The sequence below is a fragment of the Rhizoctonia solani genome, chromosome 3 (assembly GCF_016906535.1).
Source record: "Rhizoctonia solani chromosome 3, complete sequence".
NCBI lineage: Eukaryota > Fungi > Basidiomycota > Agaricomycetes > Cantharellales > Ceratobasidiaceae > Rhizoctonia > Rhizoctonia solani.
In genome coordinates, this window is record NC_057372.1 from 2,871,230 (window position 1) to 2,895,703 (window position 24,474).

A 24,474-nucleotide genomic window follows, 5' to 3' on the forward strand; every position below is an offset into this window, starting at 1 on the left:
GACATGATTTTATACTATTTTCTACCTTTTTTCCAAGATAGTTTCCTTTTCTGGTATATATTTATGACTCATCAAGATCACATGATATATTTGATATATGATGTGAAATTGAAAATGACTCACTATTTAGTACTGTTGTTTTTGATGTGGCTTTCTCCATGTATATAAGCCAGGTCAAGTCGCCGCTAAAACAGCAAGACTTGACCTCTTTGTCAATTCACCTGAGTTCTTACCTACCCATTGCCCTGCTCCCTTGTTGAGCCTAGTGCACTTTACTTAAGCATCACTCACCAGGCCTTTGTTGCCCTCTACCCTACATCATACCCCCTGGGCCTTTGTTGCCCCTCTTGTTCTCATAGTCCATTGGTGATAGGGCCACGGACTTTAAACCTACTTGTATCATAGGTCCGAGCTTAGTCGTGACACTAGGTCAAGTCTTGTTACTTGTACTCTTGTCGACAAACAAGAACTGCGCTTAGATAAGCACCAAAACCTGAAACGGTATCACATTGTAGCCCCTGTGTAATAATCAAAGACAGGAATACAAGTACCAGTAAGGTTGCGGGATAGCCCTTTGCCAGCAATCGTCCGCATACCAAGGTGTCTGCACCCTTAGCCATACGCTGTTAGTCAGCCAAACCTCCGCTTACTAAAAACCCAATTAATAATCACGCTTGTACACAGCTGTTGATATTAGTATAGGGATAGTCTAACGCTAGTGGGGAAGCAAACAGTTAGTATTTAGCGCTATAAATCCGTTTCATCTATCTGATTGAGTACCAATTCATATTGGGAACGCATCCTAGTGTTCGATTTTTTAGATCTCATCCTTTTTGCCATCTTTTGGCCTTATTCCATTGTCACCCGCTACCTCTACCTCAAAAAAACCATTAGCAACATTAACCACGTATTAGTTGGACGCATCAACAACCTAGAAGAACATATTGCTCGAATCAAAGAACCAGGGCTAGTCCAAACTATTGCCCATATCAAACATCATAAATCATTCGCCGAGCGCCTCAATACTATTTACAAGGCAGATCTTCAGGAGCAAAAGAACCTTATTGCCAATCTTGAATCCCACAATCAAGACTTAGCTCTTACAATTGAAGAGCAAGAAAGGCGCATTGAAGAAAAGGATCAACTGCTGGTTGAAAAAGAAATTGAGCTAGACAATTTCCATTGTTCTATTCAGGATATCACCCAAGACAGAAAAGGGCAAATCCACTATTACAAAGAATATGAGTTTTTTGCAGTCTCATATGACAATGCCTGGTTTGGGCGCAATGGGAGAGACTAATTTGTCTTCTTCCCAAATCCAATCAGGGTGGTCTGCCCCATCTTCCCGAACTCATACTCCTGCCCCTGCGGCTGTGCCGCCACATGTATATTCTCCCATGTCATTTGATCAAATGTCAGATTGTGAACTCCTTGATATGGTTGCCCAAAATATGATTGTTTTAAAAAAAGAATTCTTGCAATTACAAGGCGCCTACAAAGCGCAACATGATCAATTAGCATTGCTAAGGACTGAACTTGAGGAACATTGCGATCAGTTGCGTAACCAACATGTGTTTTATTCTAATCAAATTCAAGGAGCTGCTGCCTCCATCCAGGTGGTGCAAGATCAATTGCTCCACATGTCTACTACTTGTCCCATGGCCCCACCTCCACCTCCTCCACCTGCTGGTACAAGCACAGCCACCACTGCCCACACTTCCTCACCTGTTTCTACGTCTTCAGATTTAAAATTTGCCAAGTGTCATGACCTTCATTGGCATGACATGATTTTTTACTATTTTCTATCTTTTTTCTGAGACAGTTTCCTTTTTTGGTATATATTTATGACTCATCCAGATCACGTGACATATTTGATATATGATGTGAAATTGTAAATGACTCACTATTTAGTACTGTTGTTTTTGATGTGGCTTTCTTCATGTATATAAACCAGGTCAAGTCGCCGCTAAAACAGCAAGACTTGACCTCTTCGTCAATTCATCCTAAGCTTCTACCTACCCTTTGCCCTGCTCCCTTGTTGAGCATTAGTGCACTTACTTAAGCATCATCTACCAGGCCATCGTCGCCCTCTACCCTATACCATACCCCTTGGGCCCTCGTCGCCCCTCTACCCGTTTCATAGTCCATTGGTGATAGGGCCACGGACTTTAAGCCTCCTTGTACCATAGGTCCGAGCTTAGTCGTGACACTAGGTCAAGTCTTTGTTACTCGTACTCTTGTCAACAAACGAGAACTGCGCTTAGATAAGCACCAAAACCCGAAACGGTATCACATTGTAGCCCCTGTGTCATAATCAAAGACAGGAATACGAGTACCAGTACGGTTGCGGGATAGCCCTTTGCCAGCGATCGTCCGCATACCAGGGTGTCCACACCTTTAGTCATACGCTGTTAGTCAGCCAAACCTCCGCTTACAAAAAACCTGACTGATATCACGCTCGCACACAGCTGTTGATTTTAGTACAAGGATTGTCTAACGCTAGTGGTGAAGCAAACAGTTAGTAGTTAGAACTATAAAACCGTTGATTACCTATCTGACCGAGTACCGATTTATATCGGGAACGCATCTTAGTGTTTGATTTTCTAGATCTCGTCCTTTTTGCCATTTTTTGGCCATACTCTGTTGTCACTTGATACCTCTACCTCGAAAAAACTCTCCTCGATATCAACCATATCCTTTTGGGTCAAATTGAAAACCTCGAAGAACACATAGCCCGAATCAAGGAACCAGGTCTTGTTCAAAATATTGCAATTATAAAAGTCATCGATCCTTTGCCAAACGCCTTAATACTATATACGAAACTGAGGCGCAAGAACATAGGAATCTTATTGCAAACCTCGAAGCCCATAATCGCGACCTTGCTCTAACCATTGAGGAGCAAGAAAGGCTTATTGAGGAAAAAGACAGACTACTGGTAGAGAAAGAGATTGAGTTGGACAATTTCCACTGTTCAATCCAAGACATCACCCAAGACGGAAAAGGGCGCATCCACTATTATAAAGACTATGAGTTTTTTGCCATCTCACATGACAATGCCTGGCTTGGGCGAGATGGGAGAGACTAGTCTAACTCCTTCCCAAGCCCAATCGGGGTGGTCTGCCCCGTCTTCCCGTACTCATACTCCTGCTCCTGCGGCTGTGCCGCCCCATGTATATTCCCCCATGTCCTTTGATCACATGTCCGATCGTGAATTGTTAAATATGGTAGCCCAAAATATGATTGTGTTAAAAAAAGAATTCTCACAACTTCAAGGCGCTTACGAAGCACAACACGATCAAATAGCATTGTTAAGGGCAGAACTCAAGGAACATTGCGATCAATCGCGTAACCAACATATATTCTATTCCAACCAAATTCAAGGAGCGGCCGCTTCCATTCAAGCTGTGCAAGACCAGCTACTCCACAATTCCACTACTCGACCCACGGCCCCTCCTCCACCTCCACCTTCTGGCACAGCCACCAATCCTCCACCTGCTCCTACGTCTTCCAATTCCGACTTAAAGTTTGCCAAGCCTAACAAGTTCAGTGGCAAAAAGGAAGACGCCCTTAATTTCATTATTGCGTGTCAGGCTTACATCAGGGCCAAAGGAGCAAATCGTTCTCACGAAGAAAAAATTTTGTGGGTTACATCATACTTTGAGGGTGCAGCCAAAGATTGGATCCGCCCATACAAGGAAAGGAAGGTGTTCAGGGGAGAAGCGGTTCCCTTATTGGAAGATATTGATGTGTTTTGGGCGGAATTCACTAAACACTATGTGGACACCAATCGTGATGAGAAGTACCGCCAAAAATGGAATAGTTTAAGACAGAAGGCATCAGTACAAGAATACACTCGCGAATTCCAGCAGTATTCAGTGTCCTTAGGGTACAGTGATGAAACATTACGCGACAAGTACTATGATGGCCTCCAAAATAATATTAAAGACATCATGCTTTCCACTATGTTCCAATGGCGTCGCGCTACTGCTCAACAGGTCTACGACAAGGCAGAGGAAATTGCCAATCATATCGAATCCACTCGTCTGTCAAACCCATCTGCTTCCACTCCTACTACTCGTGTATCTTCTAGCTCTGCCCCAAGTTCCTACCCTATTTCCAATCCCACTCGAACTCGTCTTAATGTTGGGGACAATGTTTATATGATCGACCCTACCACTCGTCGCGCCAAGAAAGGCGCCATTACCTCAATTGTTTGCACAACCTCTGGCAATATGCCAAATGTTAGATGGAATGGGGAAACCAAGGACACGATGATCCCCTTTCCATCCCTAAAAAAGGATGAACGCCCTGCAGCGGTCGTCCCAGCAAAGCCTATTGTTGCCCCTGTTCCTGTTTTAGCCTCGAGTTCTAAAGGTCCCGGCCCCATGGATCTTGATGGAAGGGGTTTTGCAAACTTAACCTGCCATGTGTGCGGCGGAAAAGGCCATTTCGCACGCAATTGTCCCTCCAAGCCCATGTCTGGACATGTGGCTAATGTTGAATGGTCTTGGGAAAGGCCCAAGGAGGAAAGTCAAATTGAAGTTGTCTCTGATAAGGAGGAGTCGGGAAAAGGAAAAGCCAAGGCCGACTAAGGAGTAAGGCACTTGGCTGTATGCTCGCGGATTTGCATTATGAGAATAACGATTTTGAAATACTTTCCTTATGTAATACCTCTCAAATATACGCATCGTTCTCTGCAAATCCGTGTGAGACTCCTAAAACCCAAAAATCAAGTTTTTTGGCTAAACCTTTTCAAGGAAAAGCCATGATCGACTCTGGAGCAACTTCTTGCTTCATCCACCCTCTTTTAGTAGAAACCTATTGGCTTCCAACCTATACACATCCAATTCCCAAGAAACTACGTGTTATTGATGGCCGAGAAATCAATTCTGGCCAAATCACTCATTTCACTCGGTTTAAATGTACCATTGGCAACCACATTGAAGAATTAGAGTGCCATATTTCCAATATCGGTAACCATCAATTAGTTTTAGGGATGTCATGGCTAAAAAAGCACAATCCCCAAATATCATGGGAAAAACATACACTCATTTTTAACTCATTATATTGTTCCAATAATTGTCTGTCTATACCTGCTATCTTAGAGCTCAAGGCAGTAGAAGAAATACCACTACCGTATCAAGAATTTTCCAAGGTCTTTTCTGAGGAAGAATCATCCAAATTGCCACCCCACCGTCCTTACGATATTGCCATTGAATTACTCCCAGATGCGCGACCACAACATGGTCCCATATACAGTTTAGGTCCAAGGGAGGATGCGGAACTCAAAGAAACCATTGAAAAACAACTCAAAGCAGGTTTAATCCGCCCGTCTAAATCCCCTATGGCCTCTCCCATATTATTTGTCAAAAAGAAAAACGGGAAGTTACGCATGTGTGTGGACTATCGGCGTCTAAACAGTATGACCAAGAAAAACGTCTATCCTCTACCATTGCCACAAAACTTGATTGAGAAGCTACAAGGTGCAAAGATTTTTAGTAAATTCGATCTCAAGGCAGGATATAATTTAGTCCGGATCAAAGAAGGCGATGAATGGAAAACAGCCTTCAAAACAAAATATGGACTATTCGAATACTTGGTCATGCCCTTTGGATTAACAAATGCGCCGGCGGCTTTTCAAGATATGATGAACGAGATATTCAGGGATCTTCTGGATGTTTATGTCATCATATACCTGGACGATATTCTAGTCTTCTCCTTGAACGAAAAAGATCATGAAGCCCATGTGCGAGAAGTACTTAAGAGATTACAGGACAACCATCTCTTTTGCAATATCGAGAAATGCCATTTTCATGTCAAGAAAATTGATTACCTAGGGTTTATCATATCAGAATTTGGCATAGAGGTGGATCAATCCAAAGTTACAGACGCAATGAATTGGTCAATACCAAAAAATGTCAAGAACATCCAGGAATTCTTAGGATTTGTAAACTTTTACAGACGATTTATCCCTAATTTTGGCAACATGGCACGTCCTTTGTATAATTTGCTCAAAAAAGACAGTCAATGGAAATGGGAACATGCAGAACAACAATCTTTTGACAATCTTAAAAAATGTCTTACCTCAGCGCCCTTGCTTTTACAACCTGACACCACAAGACAGTTCTATGTGGAATGCGACGCATCGGACTATGCCACTGGGGCAATACTATCTCAGCGTAATCCTGAAGGGAAACTAGCTCCTGTAGCCTATCTATCAAAATCCCTATCCCCAGCCGAAAAGAACTATGATATCTTTGACAAAGAATTACTGGCAGTCATTAGGGCATTTAAGGAATGGCGTCATTTACTGGAAGGATCAGAACTACCAGTCCAAGTTCTAACAGATCATAAGAATTTGGAGTATTTCTCGACGTCACAATCCCTGAATAAACGTCAAATTCGATGGGCAAATTTCCTAGTAGACTACAATTTCCAGATTATCTACAGACCTGGGGCACAGAACAAAAAGGCGGATATCCTCTCTAGACGCTATGACTTAGTACCCCTTGAAGGGGGGGTAGAGAACCAGGTTCTCCTAAAACCGGAACTTTTCATCGCATCTATTACCCCAGATCAGGAAATCAACGATCTGATTGGTGAAGCAATCTATGAGGATGAACGTCTTAAAGAAATCTTGTACAGGCTCCAGAACAAAAATAAAGTAGTCGACTGGGAATTAAAAGAAGGATTACTATGGTTTCAAGGGAAAATATTTGTTCCAAAGGATGACACTATTAGGAATCTTATCTTGGAATCTAGGCATGACGCTTTAGCAGCAGGGCATCCAGGACAAGCCAGGACATTAGAACTCGTTTCCAGGAGTTACTACTGGCCATTGCTGAAAAAATTTGTCAATTCTTATGTCAGCCATTGCAAAACCTGCATCAGGTCCAAACCAACAAACCAAGTACCTGTAGGACTACTAAAGCCTTTGCAAATTCCTGAACGTCCCTGGGAAGACATAGCCTATGACATGATTGTGGGACTACCGGTGTCGGAAGGCTTTGATGCCATACTTACTGTCATTGATCAATTCTCAAAAATGGTCCACTTTATTCCTACCCATTCCACGGCGTTGGCTATTGATATCGCCAACCTCTTCATCACGTATATATGGAAACTACACGGCCTCCCTAGAAGTACGGTTTCAGACAGAGGACCTACATTTAATGCCAAGTTCATTCGTCATCTGTATAAAAGGTTGGACATTAAACCCACATACTCTACAGCATACCATCCGCAAACAGATGGACAGACAGAACGAATACAAAGGGAGGCTGAAATCTTTATCCGTATGTTCGGAAACCACCGCCAATCAGACTGGGTATCCCTACTTCCTTTAGCCGAGTTTGCCCTCAATAATCTAAAGCAAACTTCTACGGGCAAATCCCCATTCCAGATATGTTACAGCTGTAACCCCCAATTCTCTGTAGGTCAAAAAACGGATGAATCAGTACCCAACGCAGATGAACACGCGGAGTTCTTAGAACAAGGCTACGATGAAGTCAAGGCAGCATTGTCCCTGTCACAAGAAAGGATGAAACACTTCTATGATCAACATCACAGAAAGGAAGAAGAAATTCAAGTAGGGGACAAAGCCTGGTTGAGCCATCAAAATATATCCACAGACAGACCCTCGATGAAACTCAGCCACAAAAAATTAGGACCCTACTTAGTAATTGAAAGAATAGGATCACACGCATACAAACTTCAATTACCTCACACTATGCGCATACATCCTGTGTTCCATATCAATCTTCTCACTAAATTTCATCCTGACCCTCATGGTCGCGACCCTCCCCAACCTGCACCCATTGTCACAGAAGAAGGAGAGGAGGAATATGAGGTTGAAAAAATCTTGGATAGTAAATGGAAAGGACGCGGTAAAACAAGGAAACTTTGGTATCTAATTAAGTGGAAAGGATACGACGAGGGAAGCAATTCCTGGGAACCAATTGACAATGTGGCCAATGCCAAGGAAGCGAGAGAAGAGTTCCATAAGGAGTACCCTGATGCAGTTGGAACTTGAAGAGGGGGTAATGTCATGACCTTCATTGGCATGACATGATTTTTTACTATTTTCTATCTTTTTTCTGAGACAGTTTCCTTTTTTGGTATATATTTATGACTCATCCAGATCACGTGACATATTTGATATATGATGTGAAATTGTAAATGACTCACTATTTAGTACTGTTGTTTTGATGTGGCTTTCTTCATGTATATAAACCAGGTCAAGTCGCCGCTAAAACAGCAAGACTTGACCTCTTTGTCAATTCATCCTAAGCTTCTACCTACCCTTTGCCCTGCTCCCTTGTTGAGCATTAGTGCACTTACTTAAGCATCATCTACCAGGCCATCGTCGCCCTCTACCCTATACCATACCCCTTGGGCCCTCGTCGCCCCTCTACCCGTTTCATAGTCCATTGGTGATAGGGCCACGGACTTTAAGCCTCCTTGTACCATAGGTCCGAGCTTAGTCGTGACACCAAGCCCAATAAGTTCAATGGCAAGAAAGAGGACGCCCTTAACTTCATTATTGCCTGCCAAGCCTATATAAGGGCAAAAGGGGCCAATCAATCCCACAAAGAAAAAATCTTGTGGATAACGTCATATTTTGAAGGTGCTGCGGAAGATTGGGTACGCCCATACAAGGAAAGGAAGGTGTTCAGGGGAGAGGCGGTTCCTTTATTGGAAGATATTGATACATTTTGGGCCAAGTTCACAAAGCATTACGTAGATACAAATTGTGATGAGAAGTACCGCCAAAAATGGAATAATTTACAACAGAAAGCATCAGTACAAGAATATACTTGCGAATTCCAGCAGTACTCAGTGTCCTTAGGGTACAGCAATGAGACGTTACGCAATAAGTACTATAATGGCCTCCAAAACAATATCAAGGACATCATGCTTTCCACTATGTTCCAATGGCGTTGTGCTATGGCTCAACAAGTGTATGACAAGGCAGAAGAAATTGCCAACCACATTGAGTCAACTTGTCTTTCCAACCCATCTGTCTCCGCTGCTTGTACGTCTTCCAACACTGTCTCCACCCCTACTTCCAATCCCACTCCTACTCGTACTTGTCTTAATGTTGGGGACAATGTCTATATGATTGATCCAACCACTTGCCGCGCCAAGAAAGGCGCTATTACTTCAATTGTTTGCACTACCTCTGGCAACATGCCAAATGTCAGGTGGAATGGAGAATCCAAGGACACAATGATCCCATTCCCCTCCCTTAAGAAAGATGAACGCCCCGCTGCAGCTGCACCTGTTAAAACCATCATTGCACCTACTCCTATTCTAGCCTCAAACTCTAAAGGTCCAGGTCCCATGGATCTTGATGGAAGAGGATTTTCAAATCTCACATGCCATGTATGCGGTGGAAAAGGTCATTTTGCACGCAATTGCCCCTCTAAGCCCATGTCTGGACATGTGGCTAATGTTGAATGGTCTTGGGAAAGACCTAAAGAAGAAAATCGAATTGAAGTTGTCTCTGATGAGGAGGAGTCGGGAAAAGGAAAAGCCAAGGCCAACTAAGGAGTAAGGCACTTGGCTGTATGCTTGCGGATTTGCACCATGTAAACGATAATCTTGAAATATTCTCATTATGTAATTCCTCTCAAATATATGCGTCGTTTATTGCAAATCCGTGTGAATCTCCTAAAACCCAAAAATCCAGCTTTTCGGCTAAACCTTTTCAAGGAAAAGCCATGATTGATTCTGGAGCTACGTCGTGCTTCATACACCCTCTTTTGGTAGAAACCTATCGACTTCCCACCTACCTTCATCCAATTCCTAAAAAACTCCGCGTTATTGATGGCCAAGAAATTGATTCCGGCCAAATCACTCATTTCACTCGTTTCAAATGCACTATTGGTAACCATACCAAAGAACTAGAATGCCATATCTCAAACATTGGCAACCATCAGTTAGTTTTAGGAATGTCATGGCTAAAAAAGCATAACCCCCAAATATCATGGGAAAAACATACACTTGTCTTTAATTCGTTACACTGTTCCAATAATTGCCTACCCGCACCTGCTGTTTTAGAACTCAAAGCAGTAGAAGAAATCCCCACTCCCTACCAAGAATTCTCTAGAGTCTTTCCAGAAGAGGAATCATCCAAATTACCGCCTCATCGTCCTTATGATATTGCTATTGAGTTGCTCCCTGACGCAAAACCCTGACATGGCCCCATTTATAGCCTAGGTCCAAGGGAGGATGCAGAACTCAAGGAAACTATTGAAAAGCAACTCAAGGCCGGATTGATTCAACCCTCAAAGTCTCCTATGGCTTCTCCAATCTTATTTGTCAAGAAAAAGAATGGAAAGTTACGCATGTGTGTGGACTACCGGCGCTTAAATAGCATGACCAAGAAGAATGTGTACCCTTTACCTTTGCCACAGAATCTTATTGAGAAGTTACAAGGCGCCAAGATCTTTAGTAAATTCGATCTTAAAGCAGGGTACAATTTAGTCCAAATCAAAGAAGGCGACAAATGGAAAACAGCCTTCAAGACAAAATACGGATTATTTGAGTACTTGGTCATGCCTTTTGGGTTAACAAATGCACCGGCGGTTTTTCAAGACATGATGAATGAAATATTCCAAGACCTTTTGGATGTCTATGTCATTATCTACCTGGACAACATTTTAGTATTCTCCTTGAATGAAAAAGATCACAAGGCCCATGTGCAAGAAGTACTAAAGAGGCTACAGGACAATGATCTCTTCTGCAACATCAAAAAATGCCATTTCCACGTCAAAAAAATTGATTACCTAGGGTTCATCATATTGGAGTCTGGCATAGAAGTTGATCAGTCTAAAGTCACAGATGCAATGAATTGGTCGACACCTAAGAATGTCAAAAATATCCAGGAATTCTTAGGATTTGTGAACTTTTATAGACAATTTATCCCCAACTTTGGCAATATGGCACAACCCTTGTACAACTTGCTCAAGAAAGACAGTGTTTGGAAATGGGACTTGGCAGAACAACAGTCTTTTGAGGGTCTGAAAAAATGTCTTACGTCAGCACCATTGCTTCTACAACCGGATACCACAAGGCAATTCTATGTGGAATGCAACGCATCAGACTATGCAACAGGAGCCATACTATCCCAACGCAACTCTGAAGGGAAATTGGCTCCAGTAGCCTATCTGTCCAAATCCTTATCCCCTGCCAAAAAAAATTACAATATCTTTGACAAGGAATTGTTGGCGGTCATTAGAGCATTTAAAGAATGGCGCCATTTGCTAGAAGGATCTGAATTGCCAGTCCAAGTTCTAACGGATCATAAGAACTTGGAGTACTTTTCCACGTCTCAATCCTTGAATAAACGGCAAATTAGATGGGCCAACTTCCTAGTTGATTACAATTTCCAAATTATCTACAGGCCAGGAGCACAAAACAAAAAGGCAGATATCCTCTCAAGACGCTACAATCTGGTACCCCTTGAAGGGGGGGTAGAGAACCAGGTTCTCCTAAAACCGGAACTTTTTATTGCATCCATAACTCCGGATCAGGAAATCAATGATCTAATTGGCGAGGCCATTTACGAGGATGATTGCCTTAAGGAAATTCTACACAAACTCCAGAACAAGGAAAAGGTCTTAGACTGGGAGTTGAGAGAAGGTTTACTATGGTTTCAAAGAAAAATATTTGTACCAAAGGATGACACTATTAGGAACCTCATCCTGGAATCTAGGCACGATGCATTAGCGGCAGGACATCCGGGACAAGCTAGAACATTAGAACTTGTCTCCAGGAGTTACTACTGGCCATCGCTGAAAAAGTTTGTCAATTCTTATGTCAGCCACTGCAAAACCTGCATCAGGTCCAAGCCAACAAATCAATTACCTGTGGGCCTGTTAAAACCATTGCAAATTCCTGAACGCCCCTGGGAAGACATCGCTTATGATATGATTGTGGGACTACCGGTTTCAGAAGGTTTTGATGCTATCCTGACAGTGATTGATTGATTCTCAAAAATGGTCCACTTCATTCCCACCCAATCCACGTTGTCTGCCATTGATATTGCCAACCTATTTGTCACATACATATGGAAGCTACATGGCCTCCCCAAAAGCACAGTCTCAGATAGAGGTCCCACATTTAACGCCAAATTCATTTGTCATCTCTATAAAAGGCTGGACATTAAGCCAACATATTCCACGGCGTATCATCCCCAGACAGATGGACAGACTGAACGCATACAAAGAGAAGCCAAGATCTTTATACAAATGTTTGGGAATCATTGCCAATCAGATTGGGTAGCATTACTACCATTGGCTGAATTTGCTTTAAACAATTTAAAGCAAACTTCCACAGGCAAATCCCCTTTCCAAATTTGTTACGGCTATAATCCAAGATTTTTGGTTGGTCAAAAATCAGATGAGGTAGTTCCAAACGCAGACAAACACGCAGAATTTCTGGAAAAAGGATACAATGAAGTCAAAGCAGCTCTATCATTATCCCAGGAAAGAATGAAGTACTTTTATGATCAAAGACATAAAGACAAAGATAAAATTCAAGTAGGAGACAAGGCCTGGCTGAGTCATCAAAACATATCCACAGACAGACCCTCAATGAAACTCAGCCATAAAAAATTAGGACCCTACTTAGTAATCAAAAGAATAGGATCACACGCATACAAACTTCAATTACCCCACACTATGCGCATACACCCTGTGTTCCATATCAATCTTCTTACTAAATTTCATCCTGACCCTCATGGACGCAACCCTCCCCAACCTGCACCCATTATCACAAAAGAAGGAGAAGAGGAATATGAGGTTGAAAAAATCCTGGATAGCAAATGGAAAGGACGTGGTAAAACAAGGAAACTCTGGTATCTGATTAAGTGGAAAGGATATGATGAAGGAAGCAATTCCTGGGAGCCAATTGATAATGTGGCCAATGCCAAGGAAGCAAAAGAAGAGTTCCATAAGGAGTACCCTGATGCAGTTGGAGCTTGAAGAGGGGGTAATGTCATGACCTTCATTGGCATGACATGATTTTATACTATTTTCTACCTTTTTTCCGAGATAGTTTCCTTTTCTGGTATATATTTATGACTCATCAAGATCACATGATATATTTGATATATGATGTGAAATTGAAAATGACTCACTATTTAGTACTGTTGTTTTTGATGTGGCTTTCTCCATGTATATAAGCCAGGTCAAGTCGCCGCTAAAACAGCAAGACTTGACCTCTTTGTCAATTCACCTGAGTTCTTACCTACCCATTGCCCTGCTCCCTTGTTGAGCCTAGTGCACTTTACTTAAGCATCACTCACCAGGCCTTTGTTGCCCTCTACCCTACATCATACCCCCTGGGCCTTTGTTGCCCCTCTTGTTCTCATAGTCCATTGGTGATAGGGCCACGGACTTTAAACCTACTTGTATCATAGGTCCAAGCTTAGTCGTGACAACACTGGTGAGGCACGCTTCATAAAATCCTCCACCAAAGCCCATGAGGGTAAGCCCTATTACCACAACCGGGAACGGTGGGGCAAAGGATATTAGTAAAGCCCTGCTGCCGTGCAAGGCGCTAGCCATCTGACTACCGGTTGGTAGTTTGAATTGCAGTTCAATGTTATGCTTACCAATAAAACATTACACGTTCCAATTACACTCTGAAGAACTGAGTTGAGTAGACATGATACTAGGTAGCTAGGTATGCTTCATTAGTAATAGGGATTCTATGACAGCCGGAGCATGTTGCGTACCCTCCAAAGCTCGCAAGGAATACCAGCAAAACTGTCTGGTAAGACAGCTGATAAAACTTTTGGAATGACGGTAAATTGGCTCCTGTTGCAGTGAAGTTGAGGCCTGCAGCAAAAATACCTATGCAGGACTTGTGATTTAATTGCACCTCAGTTAAAGCAACAAAGGAGCAAGTATAGGTAAAGCTTACCCCCACCAAATACAGGACTTTCTCTTCAATTATCACATTCCCAATATGTAGTCGTAAGGTCTGACTGGGCTGAGCTGTATCGACCAAAGTATGACCCGAGCCCACCATGGTCATGTCCATGTAGTTTGGATTTGCCGTATCTTCATCTCGAGGAAAGCGATCCCCGTCAGAGTTGCCAGTGAGTAGTTCAGGGCTTCGTGCGTATGTGCTCTTGGTATGGTCGAGGGTTATACCATGTTCAAGGCGCGGTAGCACATCGAGTTCGATGACCGGTGCCGTTGTTTGACTCATCGTAAAGGCGGTCGAAGTGAGAAGTCCGGTTTTATCTGCGGCTAGTGTGCAGCCAAAATTTTGGTTGAGATACGTAAAATCTCTCATATATATTGGAACATTGCATGACTCGACTGGTGGAGGTGTTGTAGTGCCTAGTTTAAGACGTAAGTAATGCAATTATCTAAGCGATCCCACCTAGTTTTGATTTGCAATTGCGGAGACGGAGCCCAGGATCTAGATTAGTAAATTGATCGAACAATCCATGATCTAGAGGCACTCTGTGGAACAGTCGGTTTACTCTGGATGCTTGTTGTTTCAAGTAATAAATCATTCTGCATATATCTATTCTATCATGACATCTAATTGGCTTACGCCGCGCATGTATTTTATATCAGTCGACTTTCCTGCGGGGAGGAACAGCCCAGAACAGTAAAGCCGATAAGCCAGCCAAGACGATCTGATATAATGTAAACGATTTCGGTAAGCGTTCCCGCACTATGGCGTATTATAAATGTAAAACTTACAATAACAGGGCTAAGTAAACGCAGGCCTAGGCTGACCTTTCCAACGGTCAATCCAAAAATCAACGATCCAAGTGTTCCACCAACAAGGGCTGACCCTGAGTTGAACGGTCAGTGTCATTGTTGTGAATTTAAGGGTGGTTTGCGTACCAATTGTGAGAGAAACCACAATTTCCTTTAGGCTCGGAGGAACTCGTGTTGATACGATAGACAATATCCCAGGCGTGTTTGGGCTATGTCATTTAATCCATCAATCTCTGCGACAGGGTCAGTATACATACACTCACCCCAGGAAAAATCCTGCGATAGCAACAGCAACCCAGTTGGACGCGGCAGAATTGACCGCCCATAGCAAACCAATTGCGCCGCACATAGAAGTGAGCAAAAGGGCATTTCCCAGTCTCTCACGAAAATGAATGATAGGCAATGAGAAGAAGATTCTACCAGCAGTGAGGCCTAGACTTGCGGATAAGTACAAGACTTTCAACAACTATAGGCGTACCTACCAGCCCAAAACATTGCCAGCTGATAACGAGAGATGTCAGGACCGGTACCTTTGACATCAATGAGATACGCTGTTAACCACTGAATCATACTTTGCGTCATTCTTTTTTCAGAGAATATCTAGGAAACTCACGTTGCTTAGCACATCCACAATTGCGTAGCTGAGGACCATCAAAATTATCCCAATCCTGAATAGAATTTTTCAGTTTCAACGCCGTTCATGATAGTCTAAAAACTCAATCTTCACTGACCAAGTGATTGGCATACGCACTACCAGCTTAAACCTAGCTCGCACATTTTTGTGTTCTGGTGCTTCCTCGTGATCGGGCGGCGTCGCATACTTCCTAAAAAGCATAAAGTGACAAACAGCGACTAGTGCCGTCAGGCCCAATGGGATCCAATAGTAAAACTAAGCATCAAAGGTCGTGGTGTTATTTAGGATAACTCGAGATGAGCCAGCCATGCTTACTTTCCATGGAGTATTGGTTTTAGCAAGTCCTCCGATGATGAACGGTGAAACAAGCTACAACCCTTAATTACTTGCCGTAGAACAGGCATTCGTATTCACTTACTGCACCGAGCTGAAAAGTAACGATATGAGTCTGAGCGCGCTAAAGGAAAACCATGAATTGCTTACCCCACCAAACGCATATACGATGTTCATTATTCGGCTATCTTCAAACTGCAGGAATGGTGAGCACTTAAACCGAATTGTTTGTAGAATAAATACTAACATGCGACACCACGCTGGTAAGGCATGCCTCATAAAAGCCACCTCCAAAACCCATGAGAGTAAGCCCGATAATTACAACCGGGAAAGGCGGGGCGAAAGATATTAGCAGGGCACCGCCACCATGCAAGGCACCGGCCATCTGCCGAGTAATTAATCAGAAGGCGAGCTCGAAATCGTGTGTCATGCTTACCAATAAAACATTACATGTCCCGATCACTCTCTGCAGAACAGAATTGAGCACGCATGAAACTAAGTATCTGGGTAATTTCTACTATTAGAGGGACTCTGTCATCCAAATTATTGAGCCTACCCTCCGAAACCGGCAAGAAACACGAGCGAGACTGTTTCATAGGATAGTTGGTAATGATTTTGGAATGAGGGCAGATTAGCTCCCGTCGCAGTGAAATTGAGGCTGGCCAAGAAGATGCCCATGCATGCCTAATGTTCAACGTCACATATTGGTCAAATTAATGTTTAATCCAACAGTACGAAAAAAGACTTACCCCGGTCAAGTACAAAACTTTGTCCTCAATCAGAATATTCCCTATGCGTAGCCCAAATGGCTCCGTAATCTGCCCCGGGCTAACCAAGGTATGCCCCGAGCCCATGGCACCCATGGCACTGCCTGGAGTAAGCCCAGAAAAGTACTCTGCCTGAGGACCATCGGTGAGCACATCTGGAGTTTGTGCAGAGAGGCTCTTGGTATAAAGCAAAGAAGTGCCATGCTCGAGATACGGCAGTTCGTCGAGCTTTATTTCACAAGTCGCAGTTTGACTCATGTCGACTTTAGACCTGAAGTGGTGGTGTTGGCGGTGAGGAGGGCAGGGCAGAAATGGCCTGAATAAAAGGACGGGTGGTACGTAAAAATTATCAGTCCAGAACAGTAGACTTGGGGCCACTTGACCTGGTGGTCTCGACCGGGTGGATCCCGAGACATTTTTCCGCTGTAGACGTAAGCAGGTCCGAATAATGGAACAAGCAGTTTTAAGCTTTTGAATTAAGATGAGAATCTGGGTTAAACGGTGAATCGATTGACCGATGCACGTGCGACTTGGTTGCGCCATTGTGCACAACAGTGGGGAGATCCATTGATCGAAGATGGCTATCTTGGCTCAGTTCCTTCATCATAATTCAACGGCAGGTTTGAAAGCCTGATTCACTCAAGCAATAGTTAACAGGAGAGCTCTGAAGTAGATTCAGGACGGATGATTCATCGAAATATTGGCGATAGCTCTCATTGTCAGAGAAAAGTGAGAATCGAGCTCTTGCAAACATCAGAGCGAAATTCGAGATATCAAAATAAATTCAATCGAGTTTAAATAGCATCCTACATACGTATAGACGCCCCTCAGACCTAATGATAAAGCTTTTGCCAGCATGTATGCGCACATACTGGAACTTCAGTCTAGTCAACCTTTCTGCGAGGCGGGACAGTCCAGAAAACCAGTGCGGATAAGGAGGCGAGTACAATCTGATAGTGTGCGACAGTCAATGCCACCATTGAGCTCAAGGCTAGAGAACTCACAATGACTGGGGGCAGGATACGCAAGCCCGGAGTGACCTTTTCTATAACTACACCAAAAACCAGGGGTGCGAGAGTACCAGCCAACCCCAGACCTACGTTGGGTTACTTCAGTATCCAGTCGATAGACATTAAACGGTTCAGACTACTAGTACGTACCAATCATACTTGAAATGACGATCCCCTTGAGGCTAGGTGGGGCACGAGCCGATATAATGGACAGTATTCCAGGTGTATTTGGGCTGGTACGTATTGGTAAATGGGTGACATGGTTCTGCAGGGATAACTTCATATAACTACCCTAAGAAGAACCCAGCCGCAGCAATTCCAATCCAATTCGACGGAGTAGAATTGACCGCCCAAAATAGGCCGATTGCTCCGCACATTGAGACAAGTAATATGGTGTTCCCCGTTCTTTCGCGAACGTGGATAAACGGCAAGGAGAAAAAGACTCTTCCGGCGGTCAGGCCTGGAAGCTCAAGTTAACTTTGTTTTCTCGGCGAATAAATGTGGACTTACCAGCCCAGAGCATGGACAACTGATATCGAGAAACATCCGGGCCAGATCCTTTGATTTCCATAAGATACGAAGTCAACCACTAGCTCAGGATTAGTACACTGTGAGGTAGGCGTGAGTGCGGTTCTCACACTAGTGAATACATGGGCGATTGAAAAGCTAAGAAAGAGTAATACTATCCCAATCCTGGTATACGGTACAGCTAGATTTGAGAAAAACCATTCACCGGTTGATAAACAACTCACCAAGCGATTGGCATATGCACCACCCTTTTGAACTTTGCACGCACACCCTCATGTTCAGATACCTCTTCGCGATCTGATGGTGTCGAGTAGTTCCTGAAAATTATAAAATGACTACCAGTAATTAGTGATGCCAGGACGAATGGGAACCAATAGTAGAGCTAGAAGGCACATAGTAAAGTCACTAATAAGCATACTTTTGAGTCAATGGTTGAATTGTTGATTAACATACCTTCCATGCGGCGCCGATTTTTGCGAGGGCTCCGATAATGAATGGGGAAACCAACTACGAACTCTGTTATTAACGTAAATCTATGTAGTGAAATTACCTACTGCGCCAAGCTAAAAGAGGAGGCCAAGTCGAATTTATTCAATACCCAAATCCAGTATGCTCACCCCAGAGAATGCGTACAAAATGTTCATGTATCGATTATCTTCAAACTTTTCAAAAGGCATAAGAACCAATCGTCAAAATATCTTCTACGCTACACTCACGTGGGACACCACACTGGTTAAAGCAGCCTCATAGAAGCCCGCACCGAACCCCATGAAGCAGAGTCCCACCATGACGGCTGGGAAAGGTGGAGCGAAAGATATTAGGAGAGACCCTCCGGCGTAAAGTGCTCCGGCCAACTATACAAGTGTTAATCAGAATGCTTTAAATTCTGTACCCTACTCACCAGTAGGACATTGCGTGTTCCAATCGCGTTCTGTAGAACCGAGTTGAGCATGCACGAGATCAAGTAGCTAGATGTATATTGGTCGTAATCAAATGGCTCTGAGTGTACCAAAGAATCGCACATACCCGATAAACCCGCCTAGAAAGACAAGCGAGACTGTATCGTATGGCAGGTGGTAGTAGTCTTGAAACGAAGGTAGATTGGCTCCTGTGGCAGTCTCATTTAGGCCAACGACGAAAATACCCATGCAAGACTGATAACCCAGTCGCAACTCAGACCCTCGATATAAACTTATACACTTGAAAGGACTCACTCCAGCCAGATACAAAACCTTATCCTCTATAAATATATTCCCAATACGAATACCAGAAATCTGGGCGGTAGAGGGTGGAGTTGGCAAAGAGTAACCCGAACCTGTTGGATGCCCGTGGCCCTCCAAAGCATTAATGCCCGAAAAGTATTCTGCGTCTGGGTTATTTGCGGTCGCATGGGGAGTTTGGACAGGGAGCGTCTTGGCACGATCGAACCTGCTCCCGCTCTCCAAGTGCGGGAGCGCATCGAGGAGCTCTATTTCGCAAGTCGCAGTCTGAGTCATGAGGCTTCAACCTTGCAATCAAGATGGTCGTCCGAAGACGAGTCAGAGTTCGTTCCGAAGGATTAAAACACTAAAGCCCCGTTCACACGTAAATTAACAAATACTGTAGGCAAAATCGTTTGACTCGAGTCAAGAATGTATAATTTGACTGGGGAATGGAATTAATCGATCCCCACGATTGTGGAGTTCTTCCCAGTGGAAGTCTGGGCCCCTTCTCCCTCGAACTCCGATCGCTTAACTGCTTACTATTGTACCATGTGGCCTAGCCAAGTTGTTTTACACCGACGGGCAACTTGCTCCCAGACCGCCCGTCGAGACCGTTGAGTTTGATGCCGGACCGAGCACCGAAAGAACGCAAATATTGAGCACTGGATCATCGTGGAACAGAATAAGATTCCGGGCTGATCGACCGAACCGGCTAACAGCGATGGAACGGTCACGTGAGTGTTACAAACAACGCGCGCCACCTCCACAGTGGCTCGATCTCCGTCTGACCACCATCTTCGCCACTAGATGAGATTCAGAGCATGCATCGATGAAATATCAACTCTCTCCAGTATGTAGAGTCATACTTGATTTAATTTGTTTAAAATGACAATTCTGGCAGAAATCGTGCAAACGATGGAGAAGTTATCCAAGCGATGTATATTCAAGATGAATGAAACGACGGTACAAATTATATGTCTTGGAGAAACGGACGTGGGTGTTCAGATTTGGTCGTGAGTAATTGACCCCCGAGCAATTCCACAGCAGAGTACTAACAAGATATGGCGACAGGAAGATTCCGGTGGTAAGAGTCGAACTGGCTCTCGCTCGGGACATGGTGAATGACTATCTTGGATAGGACTCGATGTTTTCGGACTACCGAATACAATCGAACGCGAACAATATGATTAGCCTCGAAGTTTCGACAGAGCCTCTATCCCAAGCCTTGCGCTCAGCCTCAGCCGCACACGATGTCATCGTCAAGCTCGCCAAGAAGAACGACCAACCGGTATTTTCGTTTGAGGCTGAAACTGAAGTGAGTGCTCTGTTATGGTACCTTTCAAGTGAGACGAATTGTTTTTTTAGAGCAGACAAGGCAAAAAAATGATGGTCACGCACGACGTTCGAATAACGGTGATGAAGGCCGTAGAGATTGAACAGGTCAAGGAGCCATTATGTCCCCCGCCTGATGTACGTTGGCGTTTTTTTCTCATTGTTGTCTAACTAATGATTGTTAGCTTCACATTATACTGCCTCCATTAAAGGAATTGCGGACCATCGTCGAACACATGCAGAGACTCTCGGATGTACTGGCAATCAGTGCAACACCTCGTGGTGAACTTGTCCTCGCCATCCAGACAGACGACGTTCGTGTGTCTACTACCTGGGAGAATTGCCAGCGCCCTACAGTTGGTACGTGACCTCTGGGTGGAATATCCAAGTGTTGTAGACTAACTCGTCATCCAGAGGGCGAAGCACCCAATCCAGACCACGAGAACAATCCAGATCAGAAGTACGGCGCGCTAGTTGCCGTCAAGAGTTTGATCAAGTTTCTGACTTGCCATATGTTTTCGAACTCGACTGTTGCTTGTGAGTATGAAGTCCCTCGCTTGCGTATTTCCTTGATTGACTCAATACGTATTTTAGCAATATGCGCAAACTTTTGTGTTATTATGTATGTATACATAGGTTCAGTGACAGACACTGGTGGGGTCATCACCTTTTATATACCCGCACGGCTAGATGATGTTGAATGAACTGAGAAGGGAGGTGGTTACCAAGAAGAATTATGTTTATACGCGGGGTTTGTACAGATGCACAGATGAACACACGTTCGATTTCATTGGAGGGATGGTTGTACAGAGAGCTCAAATAAATAATGTTAATCACAAGTGTCCAAAGAGATAATGGTAACAAACAAAGGAGTGTGGTGCCCGGGAGATAAAATGAAAATGGTATAAAACGTGGGACGTGAAGCAAAAGGGCGCAATCTATGCACCACTCTTGGAAGGTAATTCGTTGCATTCTGCAGGACGCGTCCCTTGTTCTCCTGGAACAAGACCCATGTCGGCCCATCCCTCTGCTTCCCAACGTTGCGCCGCACCCTCCCTTCTCCTAGCCCCTTCATGATCCCTGCGTACAATGTATTGAGTGACGAGGATCGTCATGCCAGCGTATCCAGCCGTGAGTATGCAGATCCAAATTAAGAATACCCCTGACAAGCCCGCTGCGCCCAAGAAATTATGGAACATGATGGGCCAGAGGAAAACGGAGAGCATGCGCAGGAATGGAAGGGACTTGTTCGGGGCGCTTGCATCCAACGGGCGCACAAACTCGATGACCCAATCTTTATCGGTGCGAACGAGAATCATAAACGCATCTTGGGGCTTGGGAATAGGCGCGTAATTGAGGGCCAGGTAAATCTTCTCGTGATGCGCGTTGGTCTTGCCCTTGACTGACCAGGCGTAGATGGCCAACTTTGGAAACTGCCATGACTGTCTTTCGGAATCGAAAACCATTTCGTTTAGCAGAACTGCATCGGTCGATGAGACACCGAAAGTAGACCATGGTAAGGTGTCCTTGGAAGCAACCCGTATGCCGTCGGTGGGTGAGGCGCCGTTGACTCGGGGAGTATCACTAGTGGTATCAAGCATGAAGGGGATATATGGAAATACGGCCGAGTCGAGGATGACCTGGTTTACTGGGCTGATGGGGTATTTCTTGAGAGCTGAAACCCTAATGCACAGTCATAGTGTGAGTTCATGTCAGGCGTAATGTTCAGCGCGCGACGTACGATAGGACCCGTTGCTCCACAACGCCATGGGGTATAGTGCTCACTGAATGTTGAAATTCGGGCCCCCGCATAAATGAGCTGAACGTGATGAACAGCGTGAAGAGACCTAGAACCGGACCCGAATTAGTTTCACACGACTCGGGCGGGGGATCGACAAACGCCTTACTCAGCCATGACACAGTCAACACCACGGCCAGTCTGAGCGGACCGCTCTGAAGATACGTGAGCATCGTTTGAGAATTGTCGAAAGGTGGGTCGGCGGTGGATGGGGTTGAACGACAAGTCCCGGCCCAGAGACTTTGTAGTCGCTGCCGAGAGAACTCCAAGCAGCAACCTGACGATCAACGTAACGCGGCTGGCACTGCTCATAACAACCTTGGCCACTCGGCCGGTCTCGGACCCTTGATCGCCCCTGGCTGTGTTCCTAGCATGGGCTTGGCTCAAGTAAGACAGCTAATTTTAATATGCATCTGATCAGCTTGTCCTTTTGCCTTGTGATGAATATCGCACTATCGTATTTGCTGCATTTATAGAAACATTTCTCGCAGTTGTTTTTCGTGCCTACTCTAGACCACTCATTCGCATCGAATCATACAGCCGACCAAATGACCTGTTCCCTTGATTCGAGAATGTTATTTACTCCCCGCCCTGCCCGGCCAGAAACTTCACCTGCAATCCACGCTCATAGTACAGTAAGCCAGGACCAGGGATATTTTGTCCGATCTTCAAGAATAGCCTTTTTGTCGTCATATCATTAGACATTCCTACCTCTCAATGGTTCGCTCCCCGGCGCCAAGCATCTATACCCATAAGCTATGACCCCTATATCCATTCAAAGGCGCTATCTCCGGCACGCGCGGCAGGGCATTTGTCATAGCATCAATTGGGTCTAAAGCCTCTTCAAATCAACTTACCAACCCAACTTCCAAGACTCGGTCATTGTTGAATAGCCCGAATCTGCCACGGCGACACAAGGTTGGAGGCTGACACCACTTTGTGCCTGAGCTGTCGTGCCAAGTCCTACGTCACTTTCAACTGGAAAGCGGATGTTCACGCGTGTATTGCGATCGATTCATTTGGCGGCCCGCGTGCAAGGCGTACGGATTCTTATTATTATTATTTTTGACGGGCTGCTCATATGTTTAAGGATTGTTATGTCAGCTTCTATTGCGACCACATCACCAAACTGGAAATTTTCGTAAATGTTCGGTCTTGCAAGCGGGTCCTCTTTGTATTAGAAACGTAGAAGATATTCGATATGGATGTATTGATTATCGCTTGCGTGTGAGATTTGATTCGTGATTACTAGGGGCAGATTTCTTGGCCGATGGCGCGTAGGCTTCATTCAATCACAGCGATGGAATTTTGTCTGTATTTCTTATAGGTATATGAAGAAAGGGGCGGCGGGAAGCTGATCGAGCTCCAGACCCTGTAATCAAGGATTCCACCACACATGAATCCATTCTAACGAGCAAATTCTTCTAAATAAAGCGAGAATAATTTCAAGTAAAATAAAAGACTGAATGTCCCCACGGTTATGATAGCCTATGGGCATTTTGTGCCTTGGGGTGTTCGGGAGAAAGCGGGACACCGGACCTACAGTAGCATGCGGAAGCTTAAGATAGGTGTGGGTAGCTACAATGTGTTTCTTTTCAGGTTATTGAGGCTATGATAAGCTTGCCATCAGTTTCGCCGGTTGTAAACTTCTCATGTGTACATAAGTGCCCTCGTCTATTTTCCACGGCGTCACCCCGGGGTCCGATATGATCGTATTTGTGGCGGGTTTCATCCCTTGTACAACGATCTATCTTGCTTTAGCGGTTATGCGGTGTTGAACCTCTTAAGTAGTTAGTCCTATTCGCTCTTGTCCGTCATCTTTTGTACAGCCGTATCTCCAAGTTCACTACAACGATTACTAGGTTGGTTACCCGCATACATTCGAATCTCCTGTCTATGATACATGTGTTATCTGATTCAATTCACGCCATTTTTTTCGCGCTAAGAGTTACGCAAGTAGCTCAGACCCCACATGCGCATGTGCCACTCAAGAAGCACTGTAGAGGCCCTTCAACCCATGCACAGTAGCCTGAACAGTTTCGGGACCTGAGATTCCCGGTCAAGTCGGGAGACTCCAGCGTAATTTTCTAAACCATAGAAGCTGGATTGCTCCGTCAAAC

At 44.4% G+C, this 24,474-nt stretch overlaps 9 protein-coding genes across 9 annotated transcripts; 5 read left to right on the plus strand and 4 right to left on the minus strand.

The window, feature by feature from the left end:
* Positions 1–3,053: 3,053 nt before the first annotated feature.
* RhiXN_03327 (Retrotransposon gag protein) lies at positions 3,054–4,592 on the plus strand (the record flags this gene model as incomplete). Its single annotated transcript, XM_043323144.1, has 1 exon — positions 3,054–4,592. One exon carries the CDS (start codon positions 3,054–3,056, stop codon positions 4,590–4,592), a length of 1,539 nt encoding a protein of 512 aa, XP_043178640.1.
* A 173-nt stretch (positions 4,593–4,765) lies between these two features.
* Positions 4,766–9,549, plus strand: RhiXN_03328 (Retrotransposable element Tf2 protein; the record flags this gene model as incomplete). Its single annotated transcript, XM_043323145.1, has 2 exons — positions 4,766–8,007; positions 8,472–9,549. The coding sequence occupies 2 exons, from the start codon at positions 4,766–4,768 to the stop codon at positions 9,547–9,549; spliced, it is 4,320 nt and encodes a 1,439-aa protein (XP_043178641.1).
* A 173-nt stretch (positions 9,550–9,722) lies between these two features.
* RhiXN_03329 (Retrotransposable element Tf2 protein) lies at positions 9,723–11,993 on the plus strand (the record flags this gene model as incomplete). Its single annotated transcript, XM_043323146.1, has 2 exons — positions 9,723–10,174; positions 10,217–11,993. 2 exons carry the CDS (start codon positions 9,723–9,725, stop codon positions 11,991–11,993), a joined length of 2,229 nt encoding a protein of 742 aa, XP_043178642.1.
* A 693-nt stretch (positions 11,994–12,686) lies between these two features.
* RhiXN_03330 (Retrotransposable element Tf2 protein) lies at positions 12,687–12,989 on the plus strand (the record flags this gene model as incomplete). The annotated part of the gene is made up of 1 exon (XM_043323147.1): positions 12,687–12,989. One exon carries the CDS (start codon positions 12,687–12,689, stop codon positions 12,987–12,989), a length of 303 nt encoding a protein of 100 aa, XP_043178643.1.
* A 345-nt stretch (positions 12,990–13,334) lies between these two features.
* Positions 13,335–14,223, minus strand: RhiXN_03331 (major facilitator superfamily transporter; the record flags this gene model as incomplete). Its single annotated transcript, XM_043323148.1, has 4 exons — positions 13,335–13,574; positions 13,622–13,688; positions 13,745–13,872; positions 13,933–14,223. The coding sequence occupies 4 exons, from the start codon at positions 14,221–14,223 to the stop codon at positions 13,335–13,337; spliced, it is 726 nt and encodes a 241-aa protein (XP_043178644.1).
* A 373-nt stretch (positions 14,224–14,596) lies between these two features.
* RhiXN_03332 (major facilitator superfamily transporter) lies at positions 14,597–16,742 on the minus strand (the record flags this gene model as incomplete). Its single annotated transcript, XM_043323149.1, has 14 exons — positions 14,597–14,662; positions 14,730–14,824; positions 14,877–14,959; positions 15,014–15,182; positions 15,233–15,311; positions 15,364–15,418; positions 15,482–15,639; positions 15,700–15,753; positions 15,803–15,811; positions 15,868–15,912; positions 15,965–16,102; positions 16,154–16,220; positions 16,274–16,401; positions 16,467–16,742. The coding sequence occupies 14 exons, from the start codon at positions 16,740–16,742 to the stop codon at positions 14,597–14,599; spliced, it is 1,422 nt and encodes a 473-aa protein (XP_043178645.1).
* A 626-nt stretch (positions 16,743–17,368) lies between these two features.
* On the minus strand, positions 17,369–19,518 carry RhiXN_03333 (major facilitator superfamily transporter; the record flags this gene model as incomplete). Its single annotated transcript, XM_043323150.1, has 14 exons — positions 17,369–17,434; positions 17,489–17,580; positions 17,645–17,727; positions 17,786–17,954; positions 18,005–18,083; positions 18,133–18,187; positions 18,247–18,404; positions 18,476–18,529; positions 18,577–18,585; positions 18,640–18,684; positions 18,739–18,876; positions 18,924–18,990; positions 19,049–19,176; positions 19,237–19,518. 14 exons carry the CDS (start codon positions 19,516–19,518, stop codon positions 17,369–17,371), a joined length of 1,425 nt encoding a protein of 474 aa, XP_043178646.1.
* A 654-nt stretch (positions 19,519–20,172) lies between these two features.
* Positions 20,173–21,260, plus strand: RhiXN_03334 (Hus1, required for S-M and DNA damage checkpoints-like protein; the record flags this gene model as incomplete). Its single annotated transcript, XM_043323151.1, has 7 exons — positions 20,173–20,237; positions 20,296–20,308; positions 20,363–20,539; positions 20,590–20,694; positions 20,742–20,916; positions 20,971–21,093; positions 21,151–21,260. 7 exons carry the CDS (start codon positions 20,173–20,175, stop codon positions 21,258–21,260), a joined length of 768 nt encoding a protein of 255 aa, XP_043178647.1.
* Positions 21,261–21,494: 234 nt separating this feature from the next.
* Positions 21,495–22,527, minus strand: RhiXN_03335 (uncharacterized protein; the record flags this gene model as incomplete). The annotated part of the gene is made up of 2 exons (XM_043323152.1): positions 21,495–22,239; positions 22,298–22,527. The coding sequence occupies 2 exons, from the start codon at positions 22,525–22,527 to the stop codon at positions 21,495–21,497; spliced, it is 975 nt and encodes a 324-aa protein (XP_043178648.1).
* Between the last annotated feature and the right edge of the window lie 1,947 nt (positions 22,528–24,474).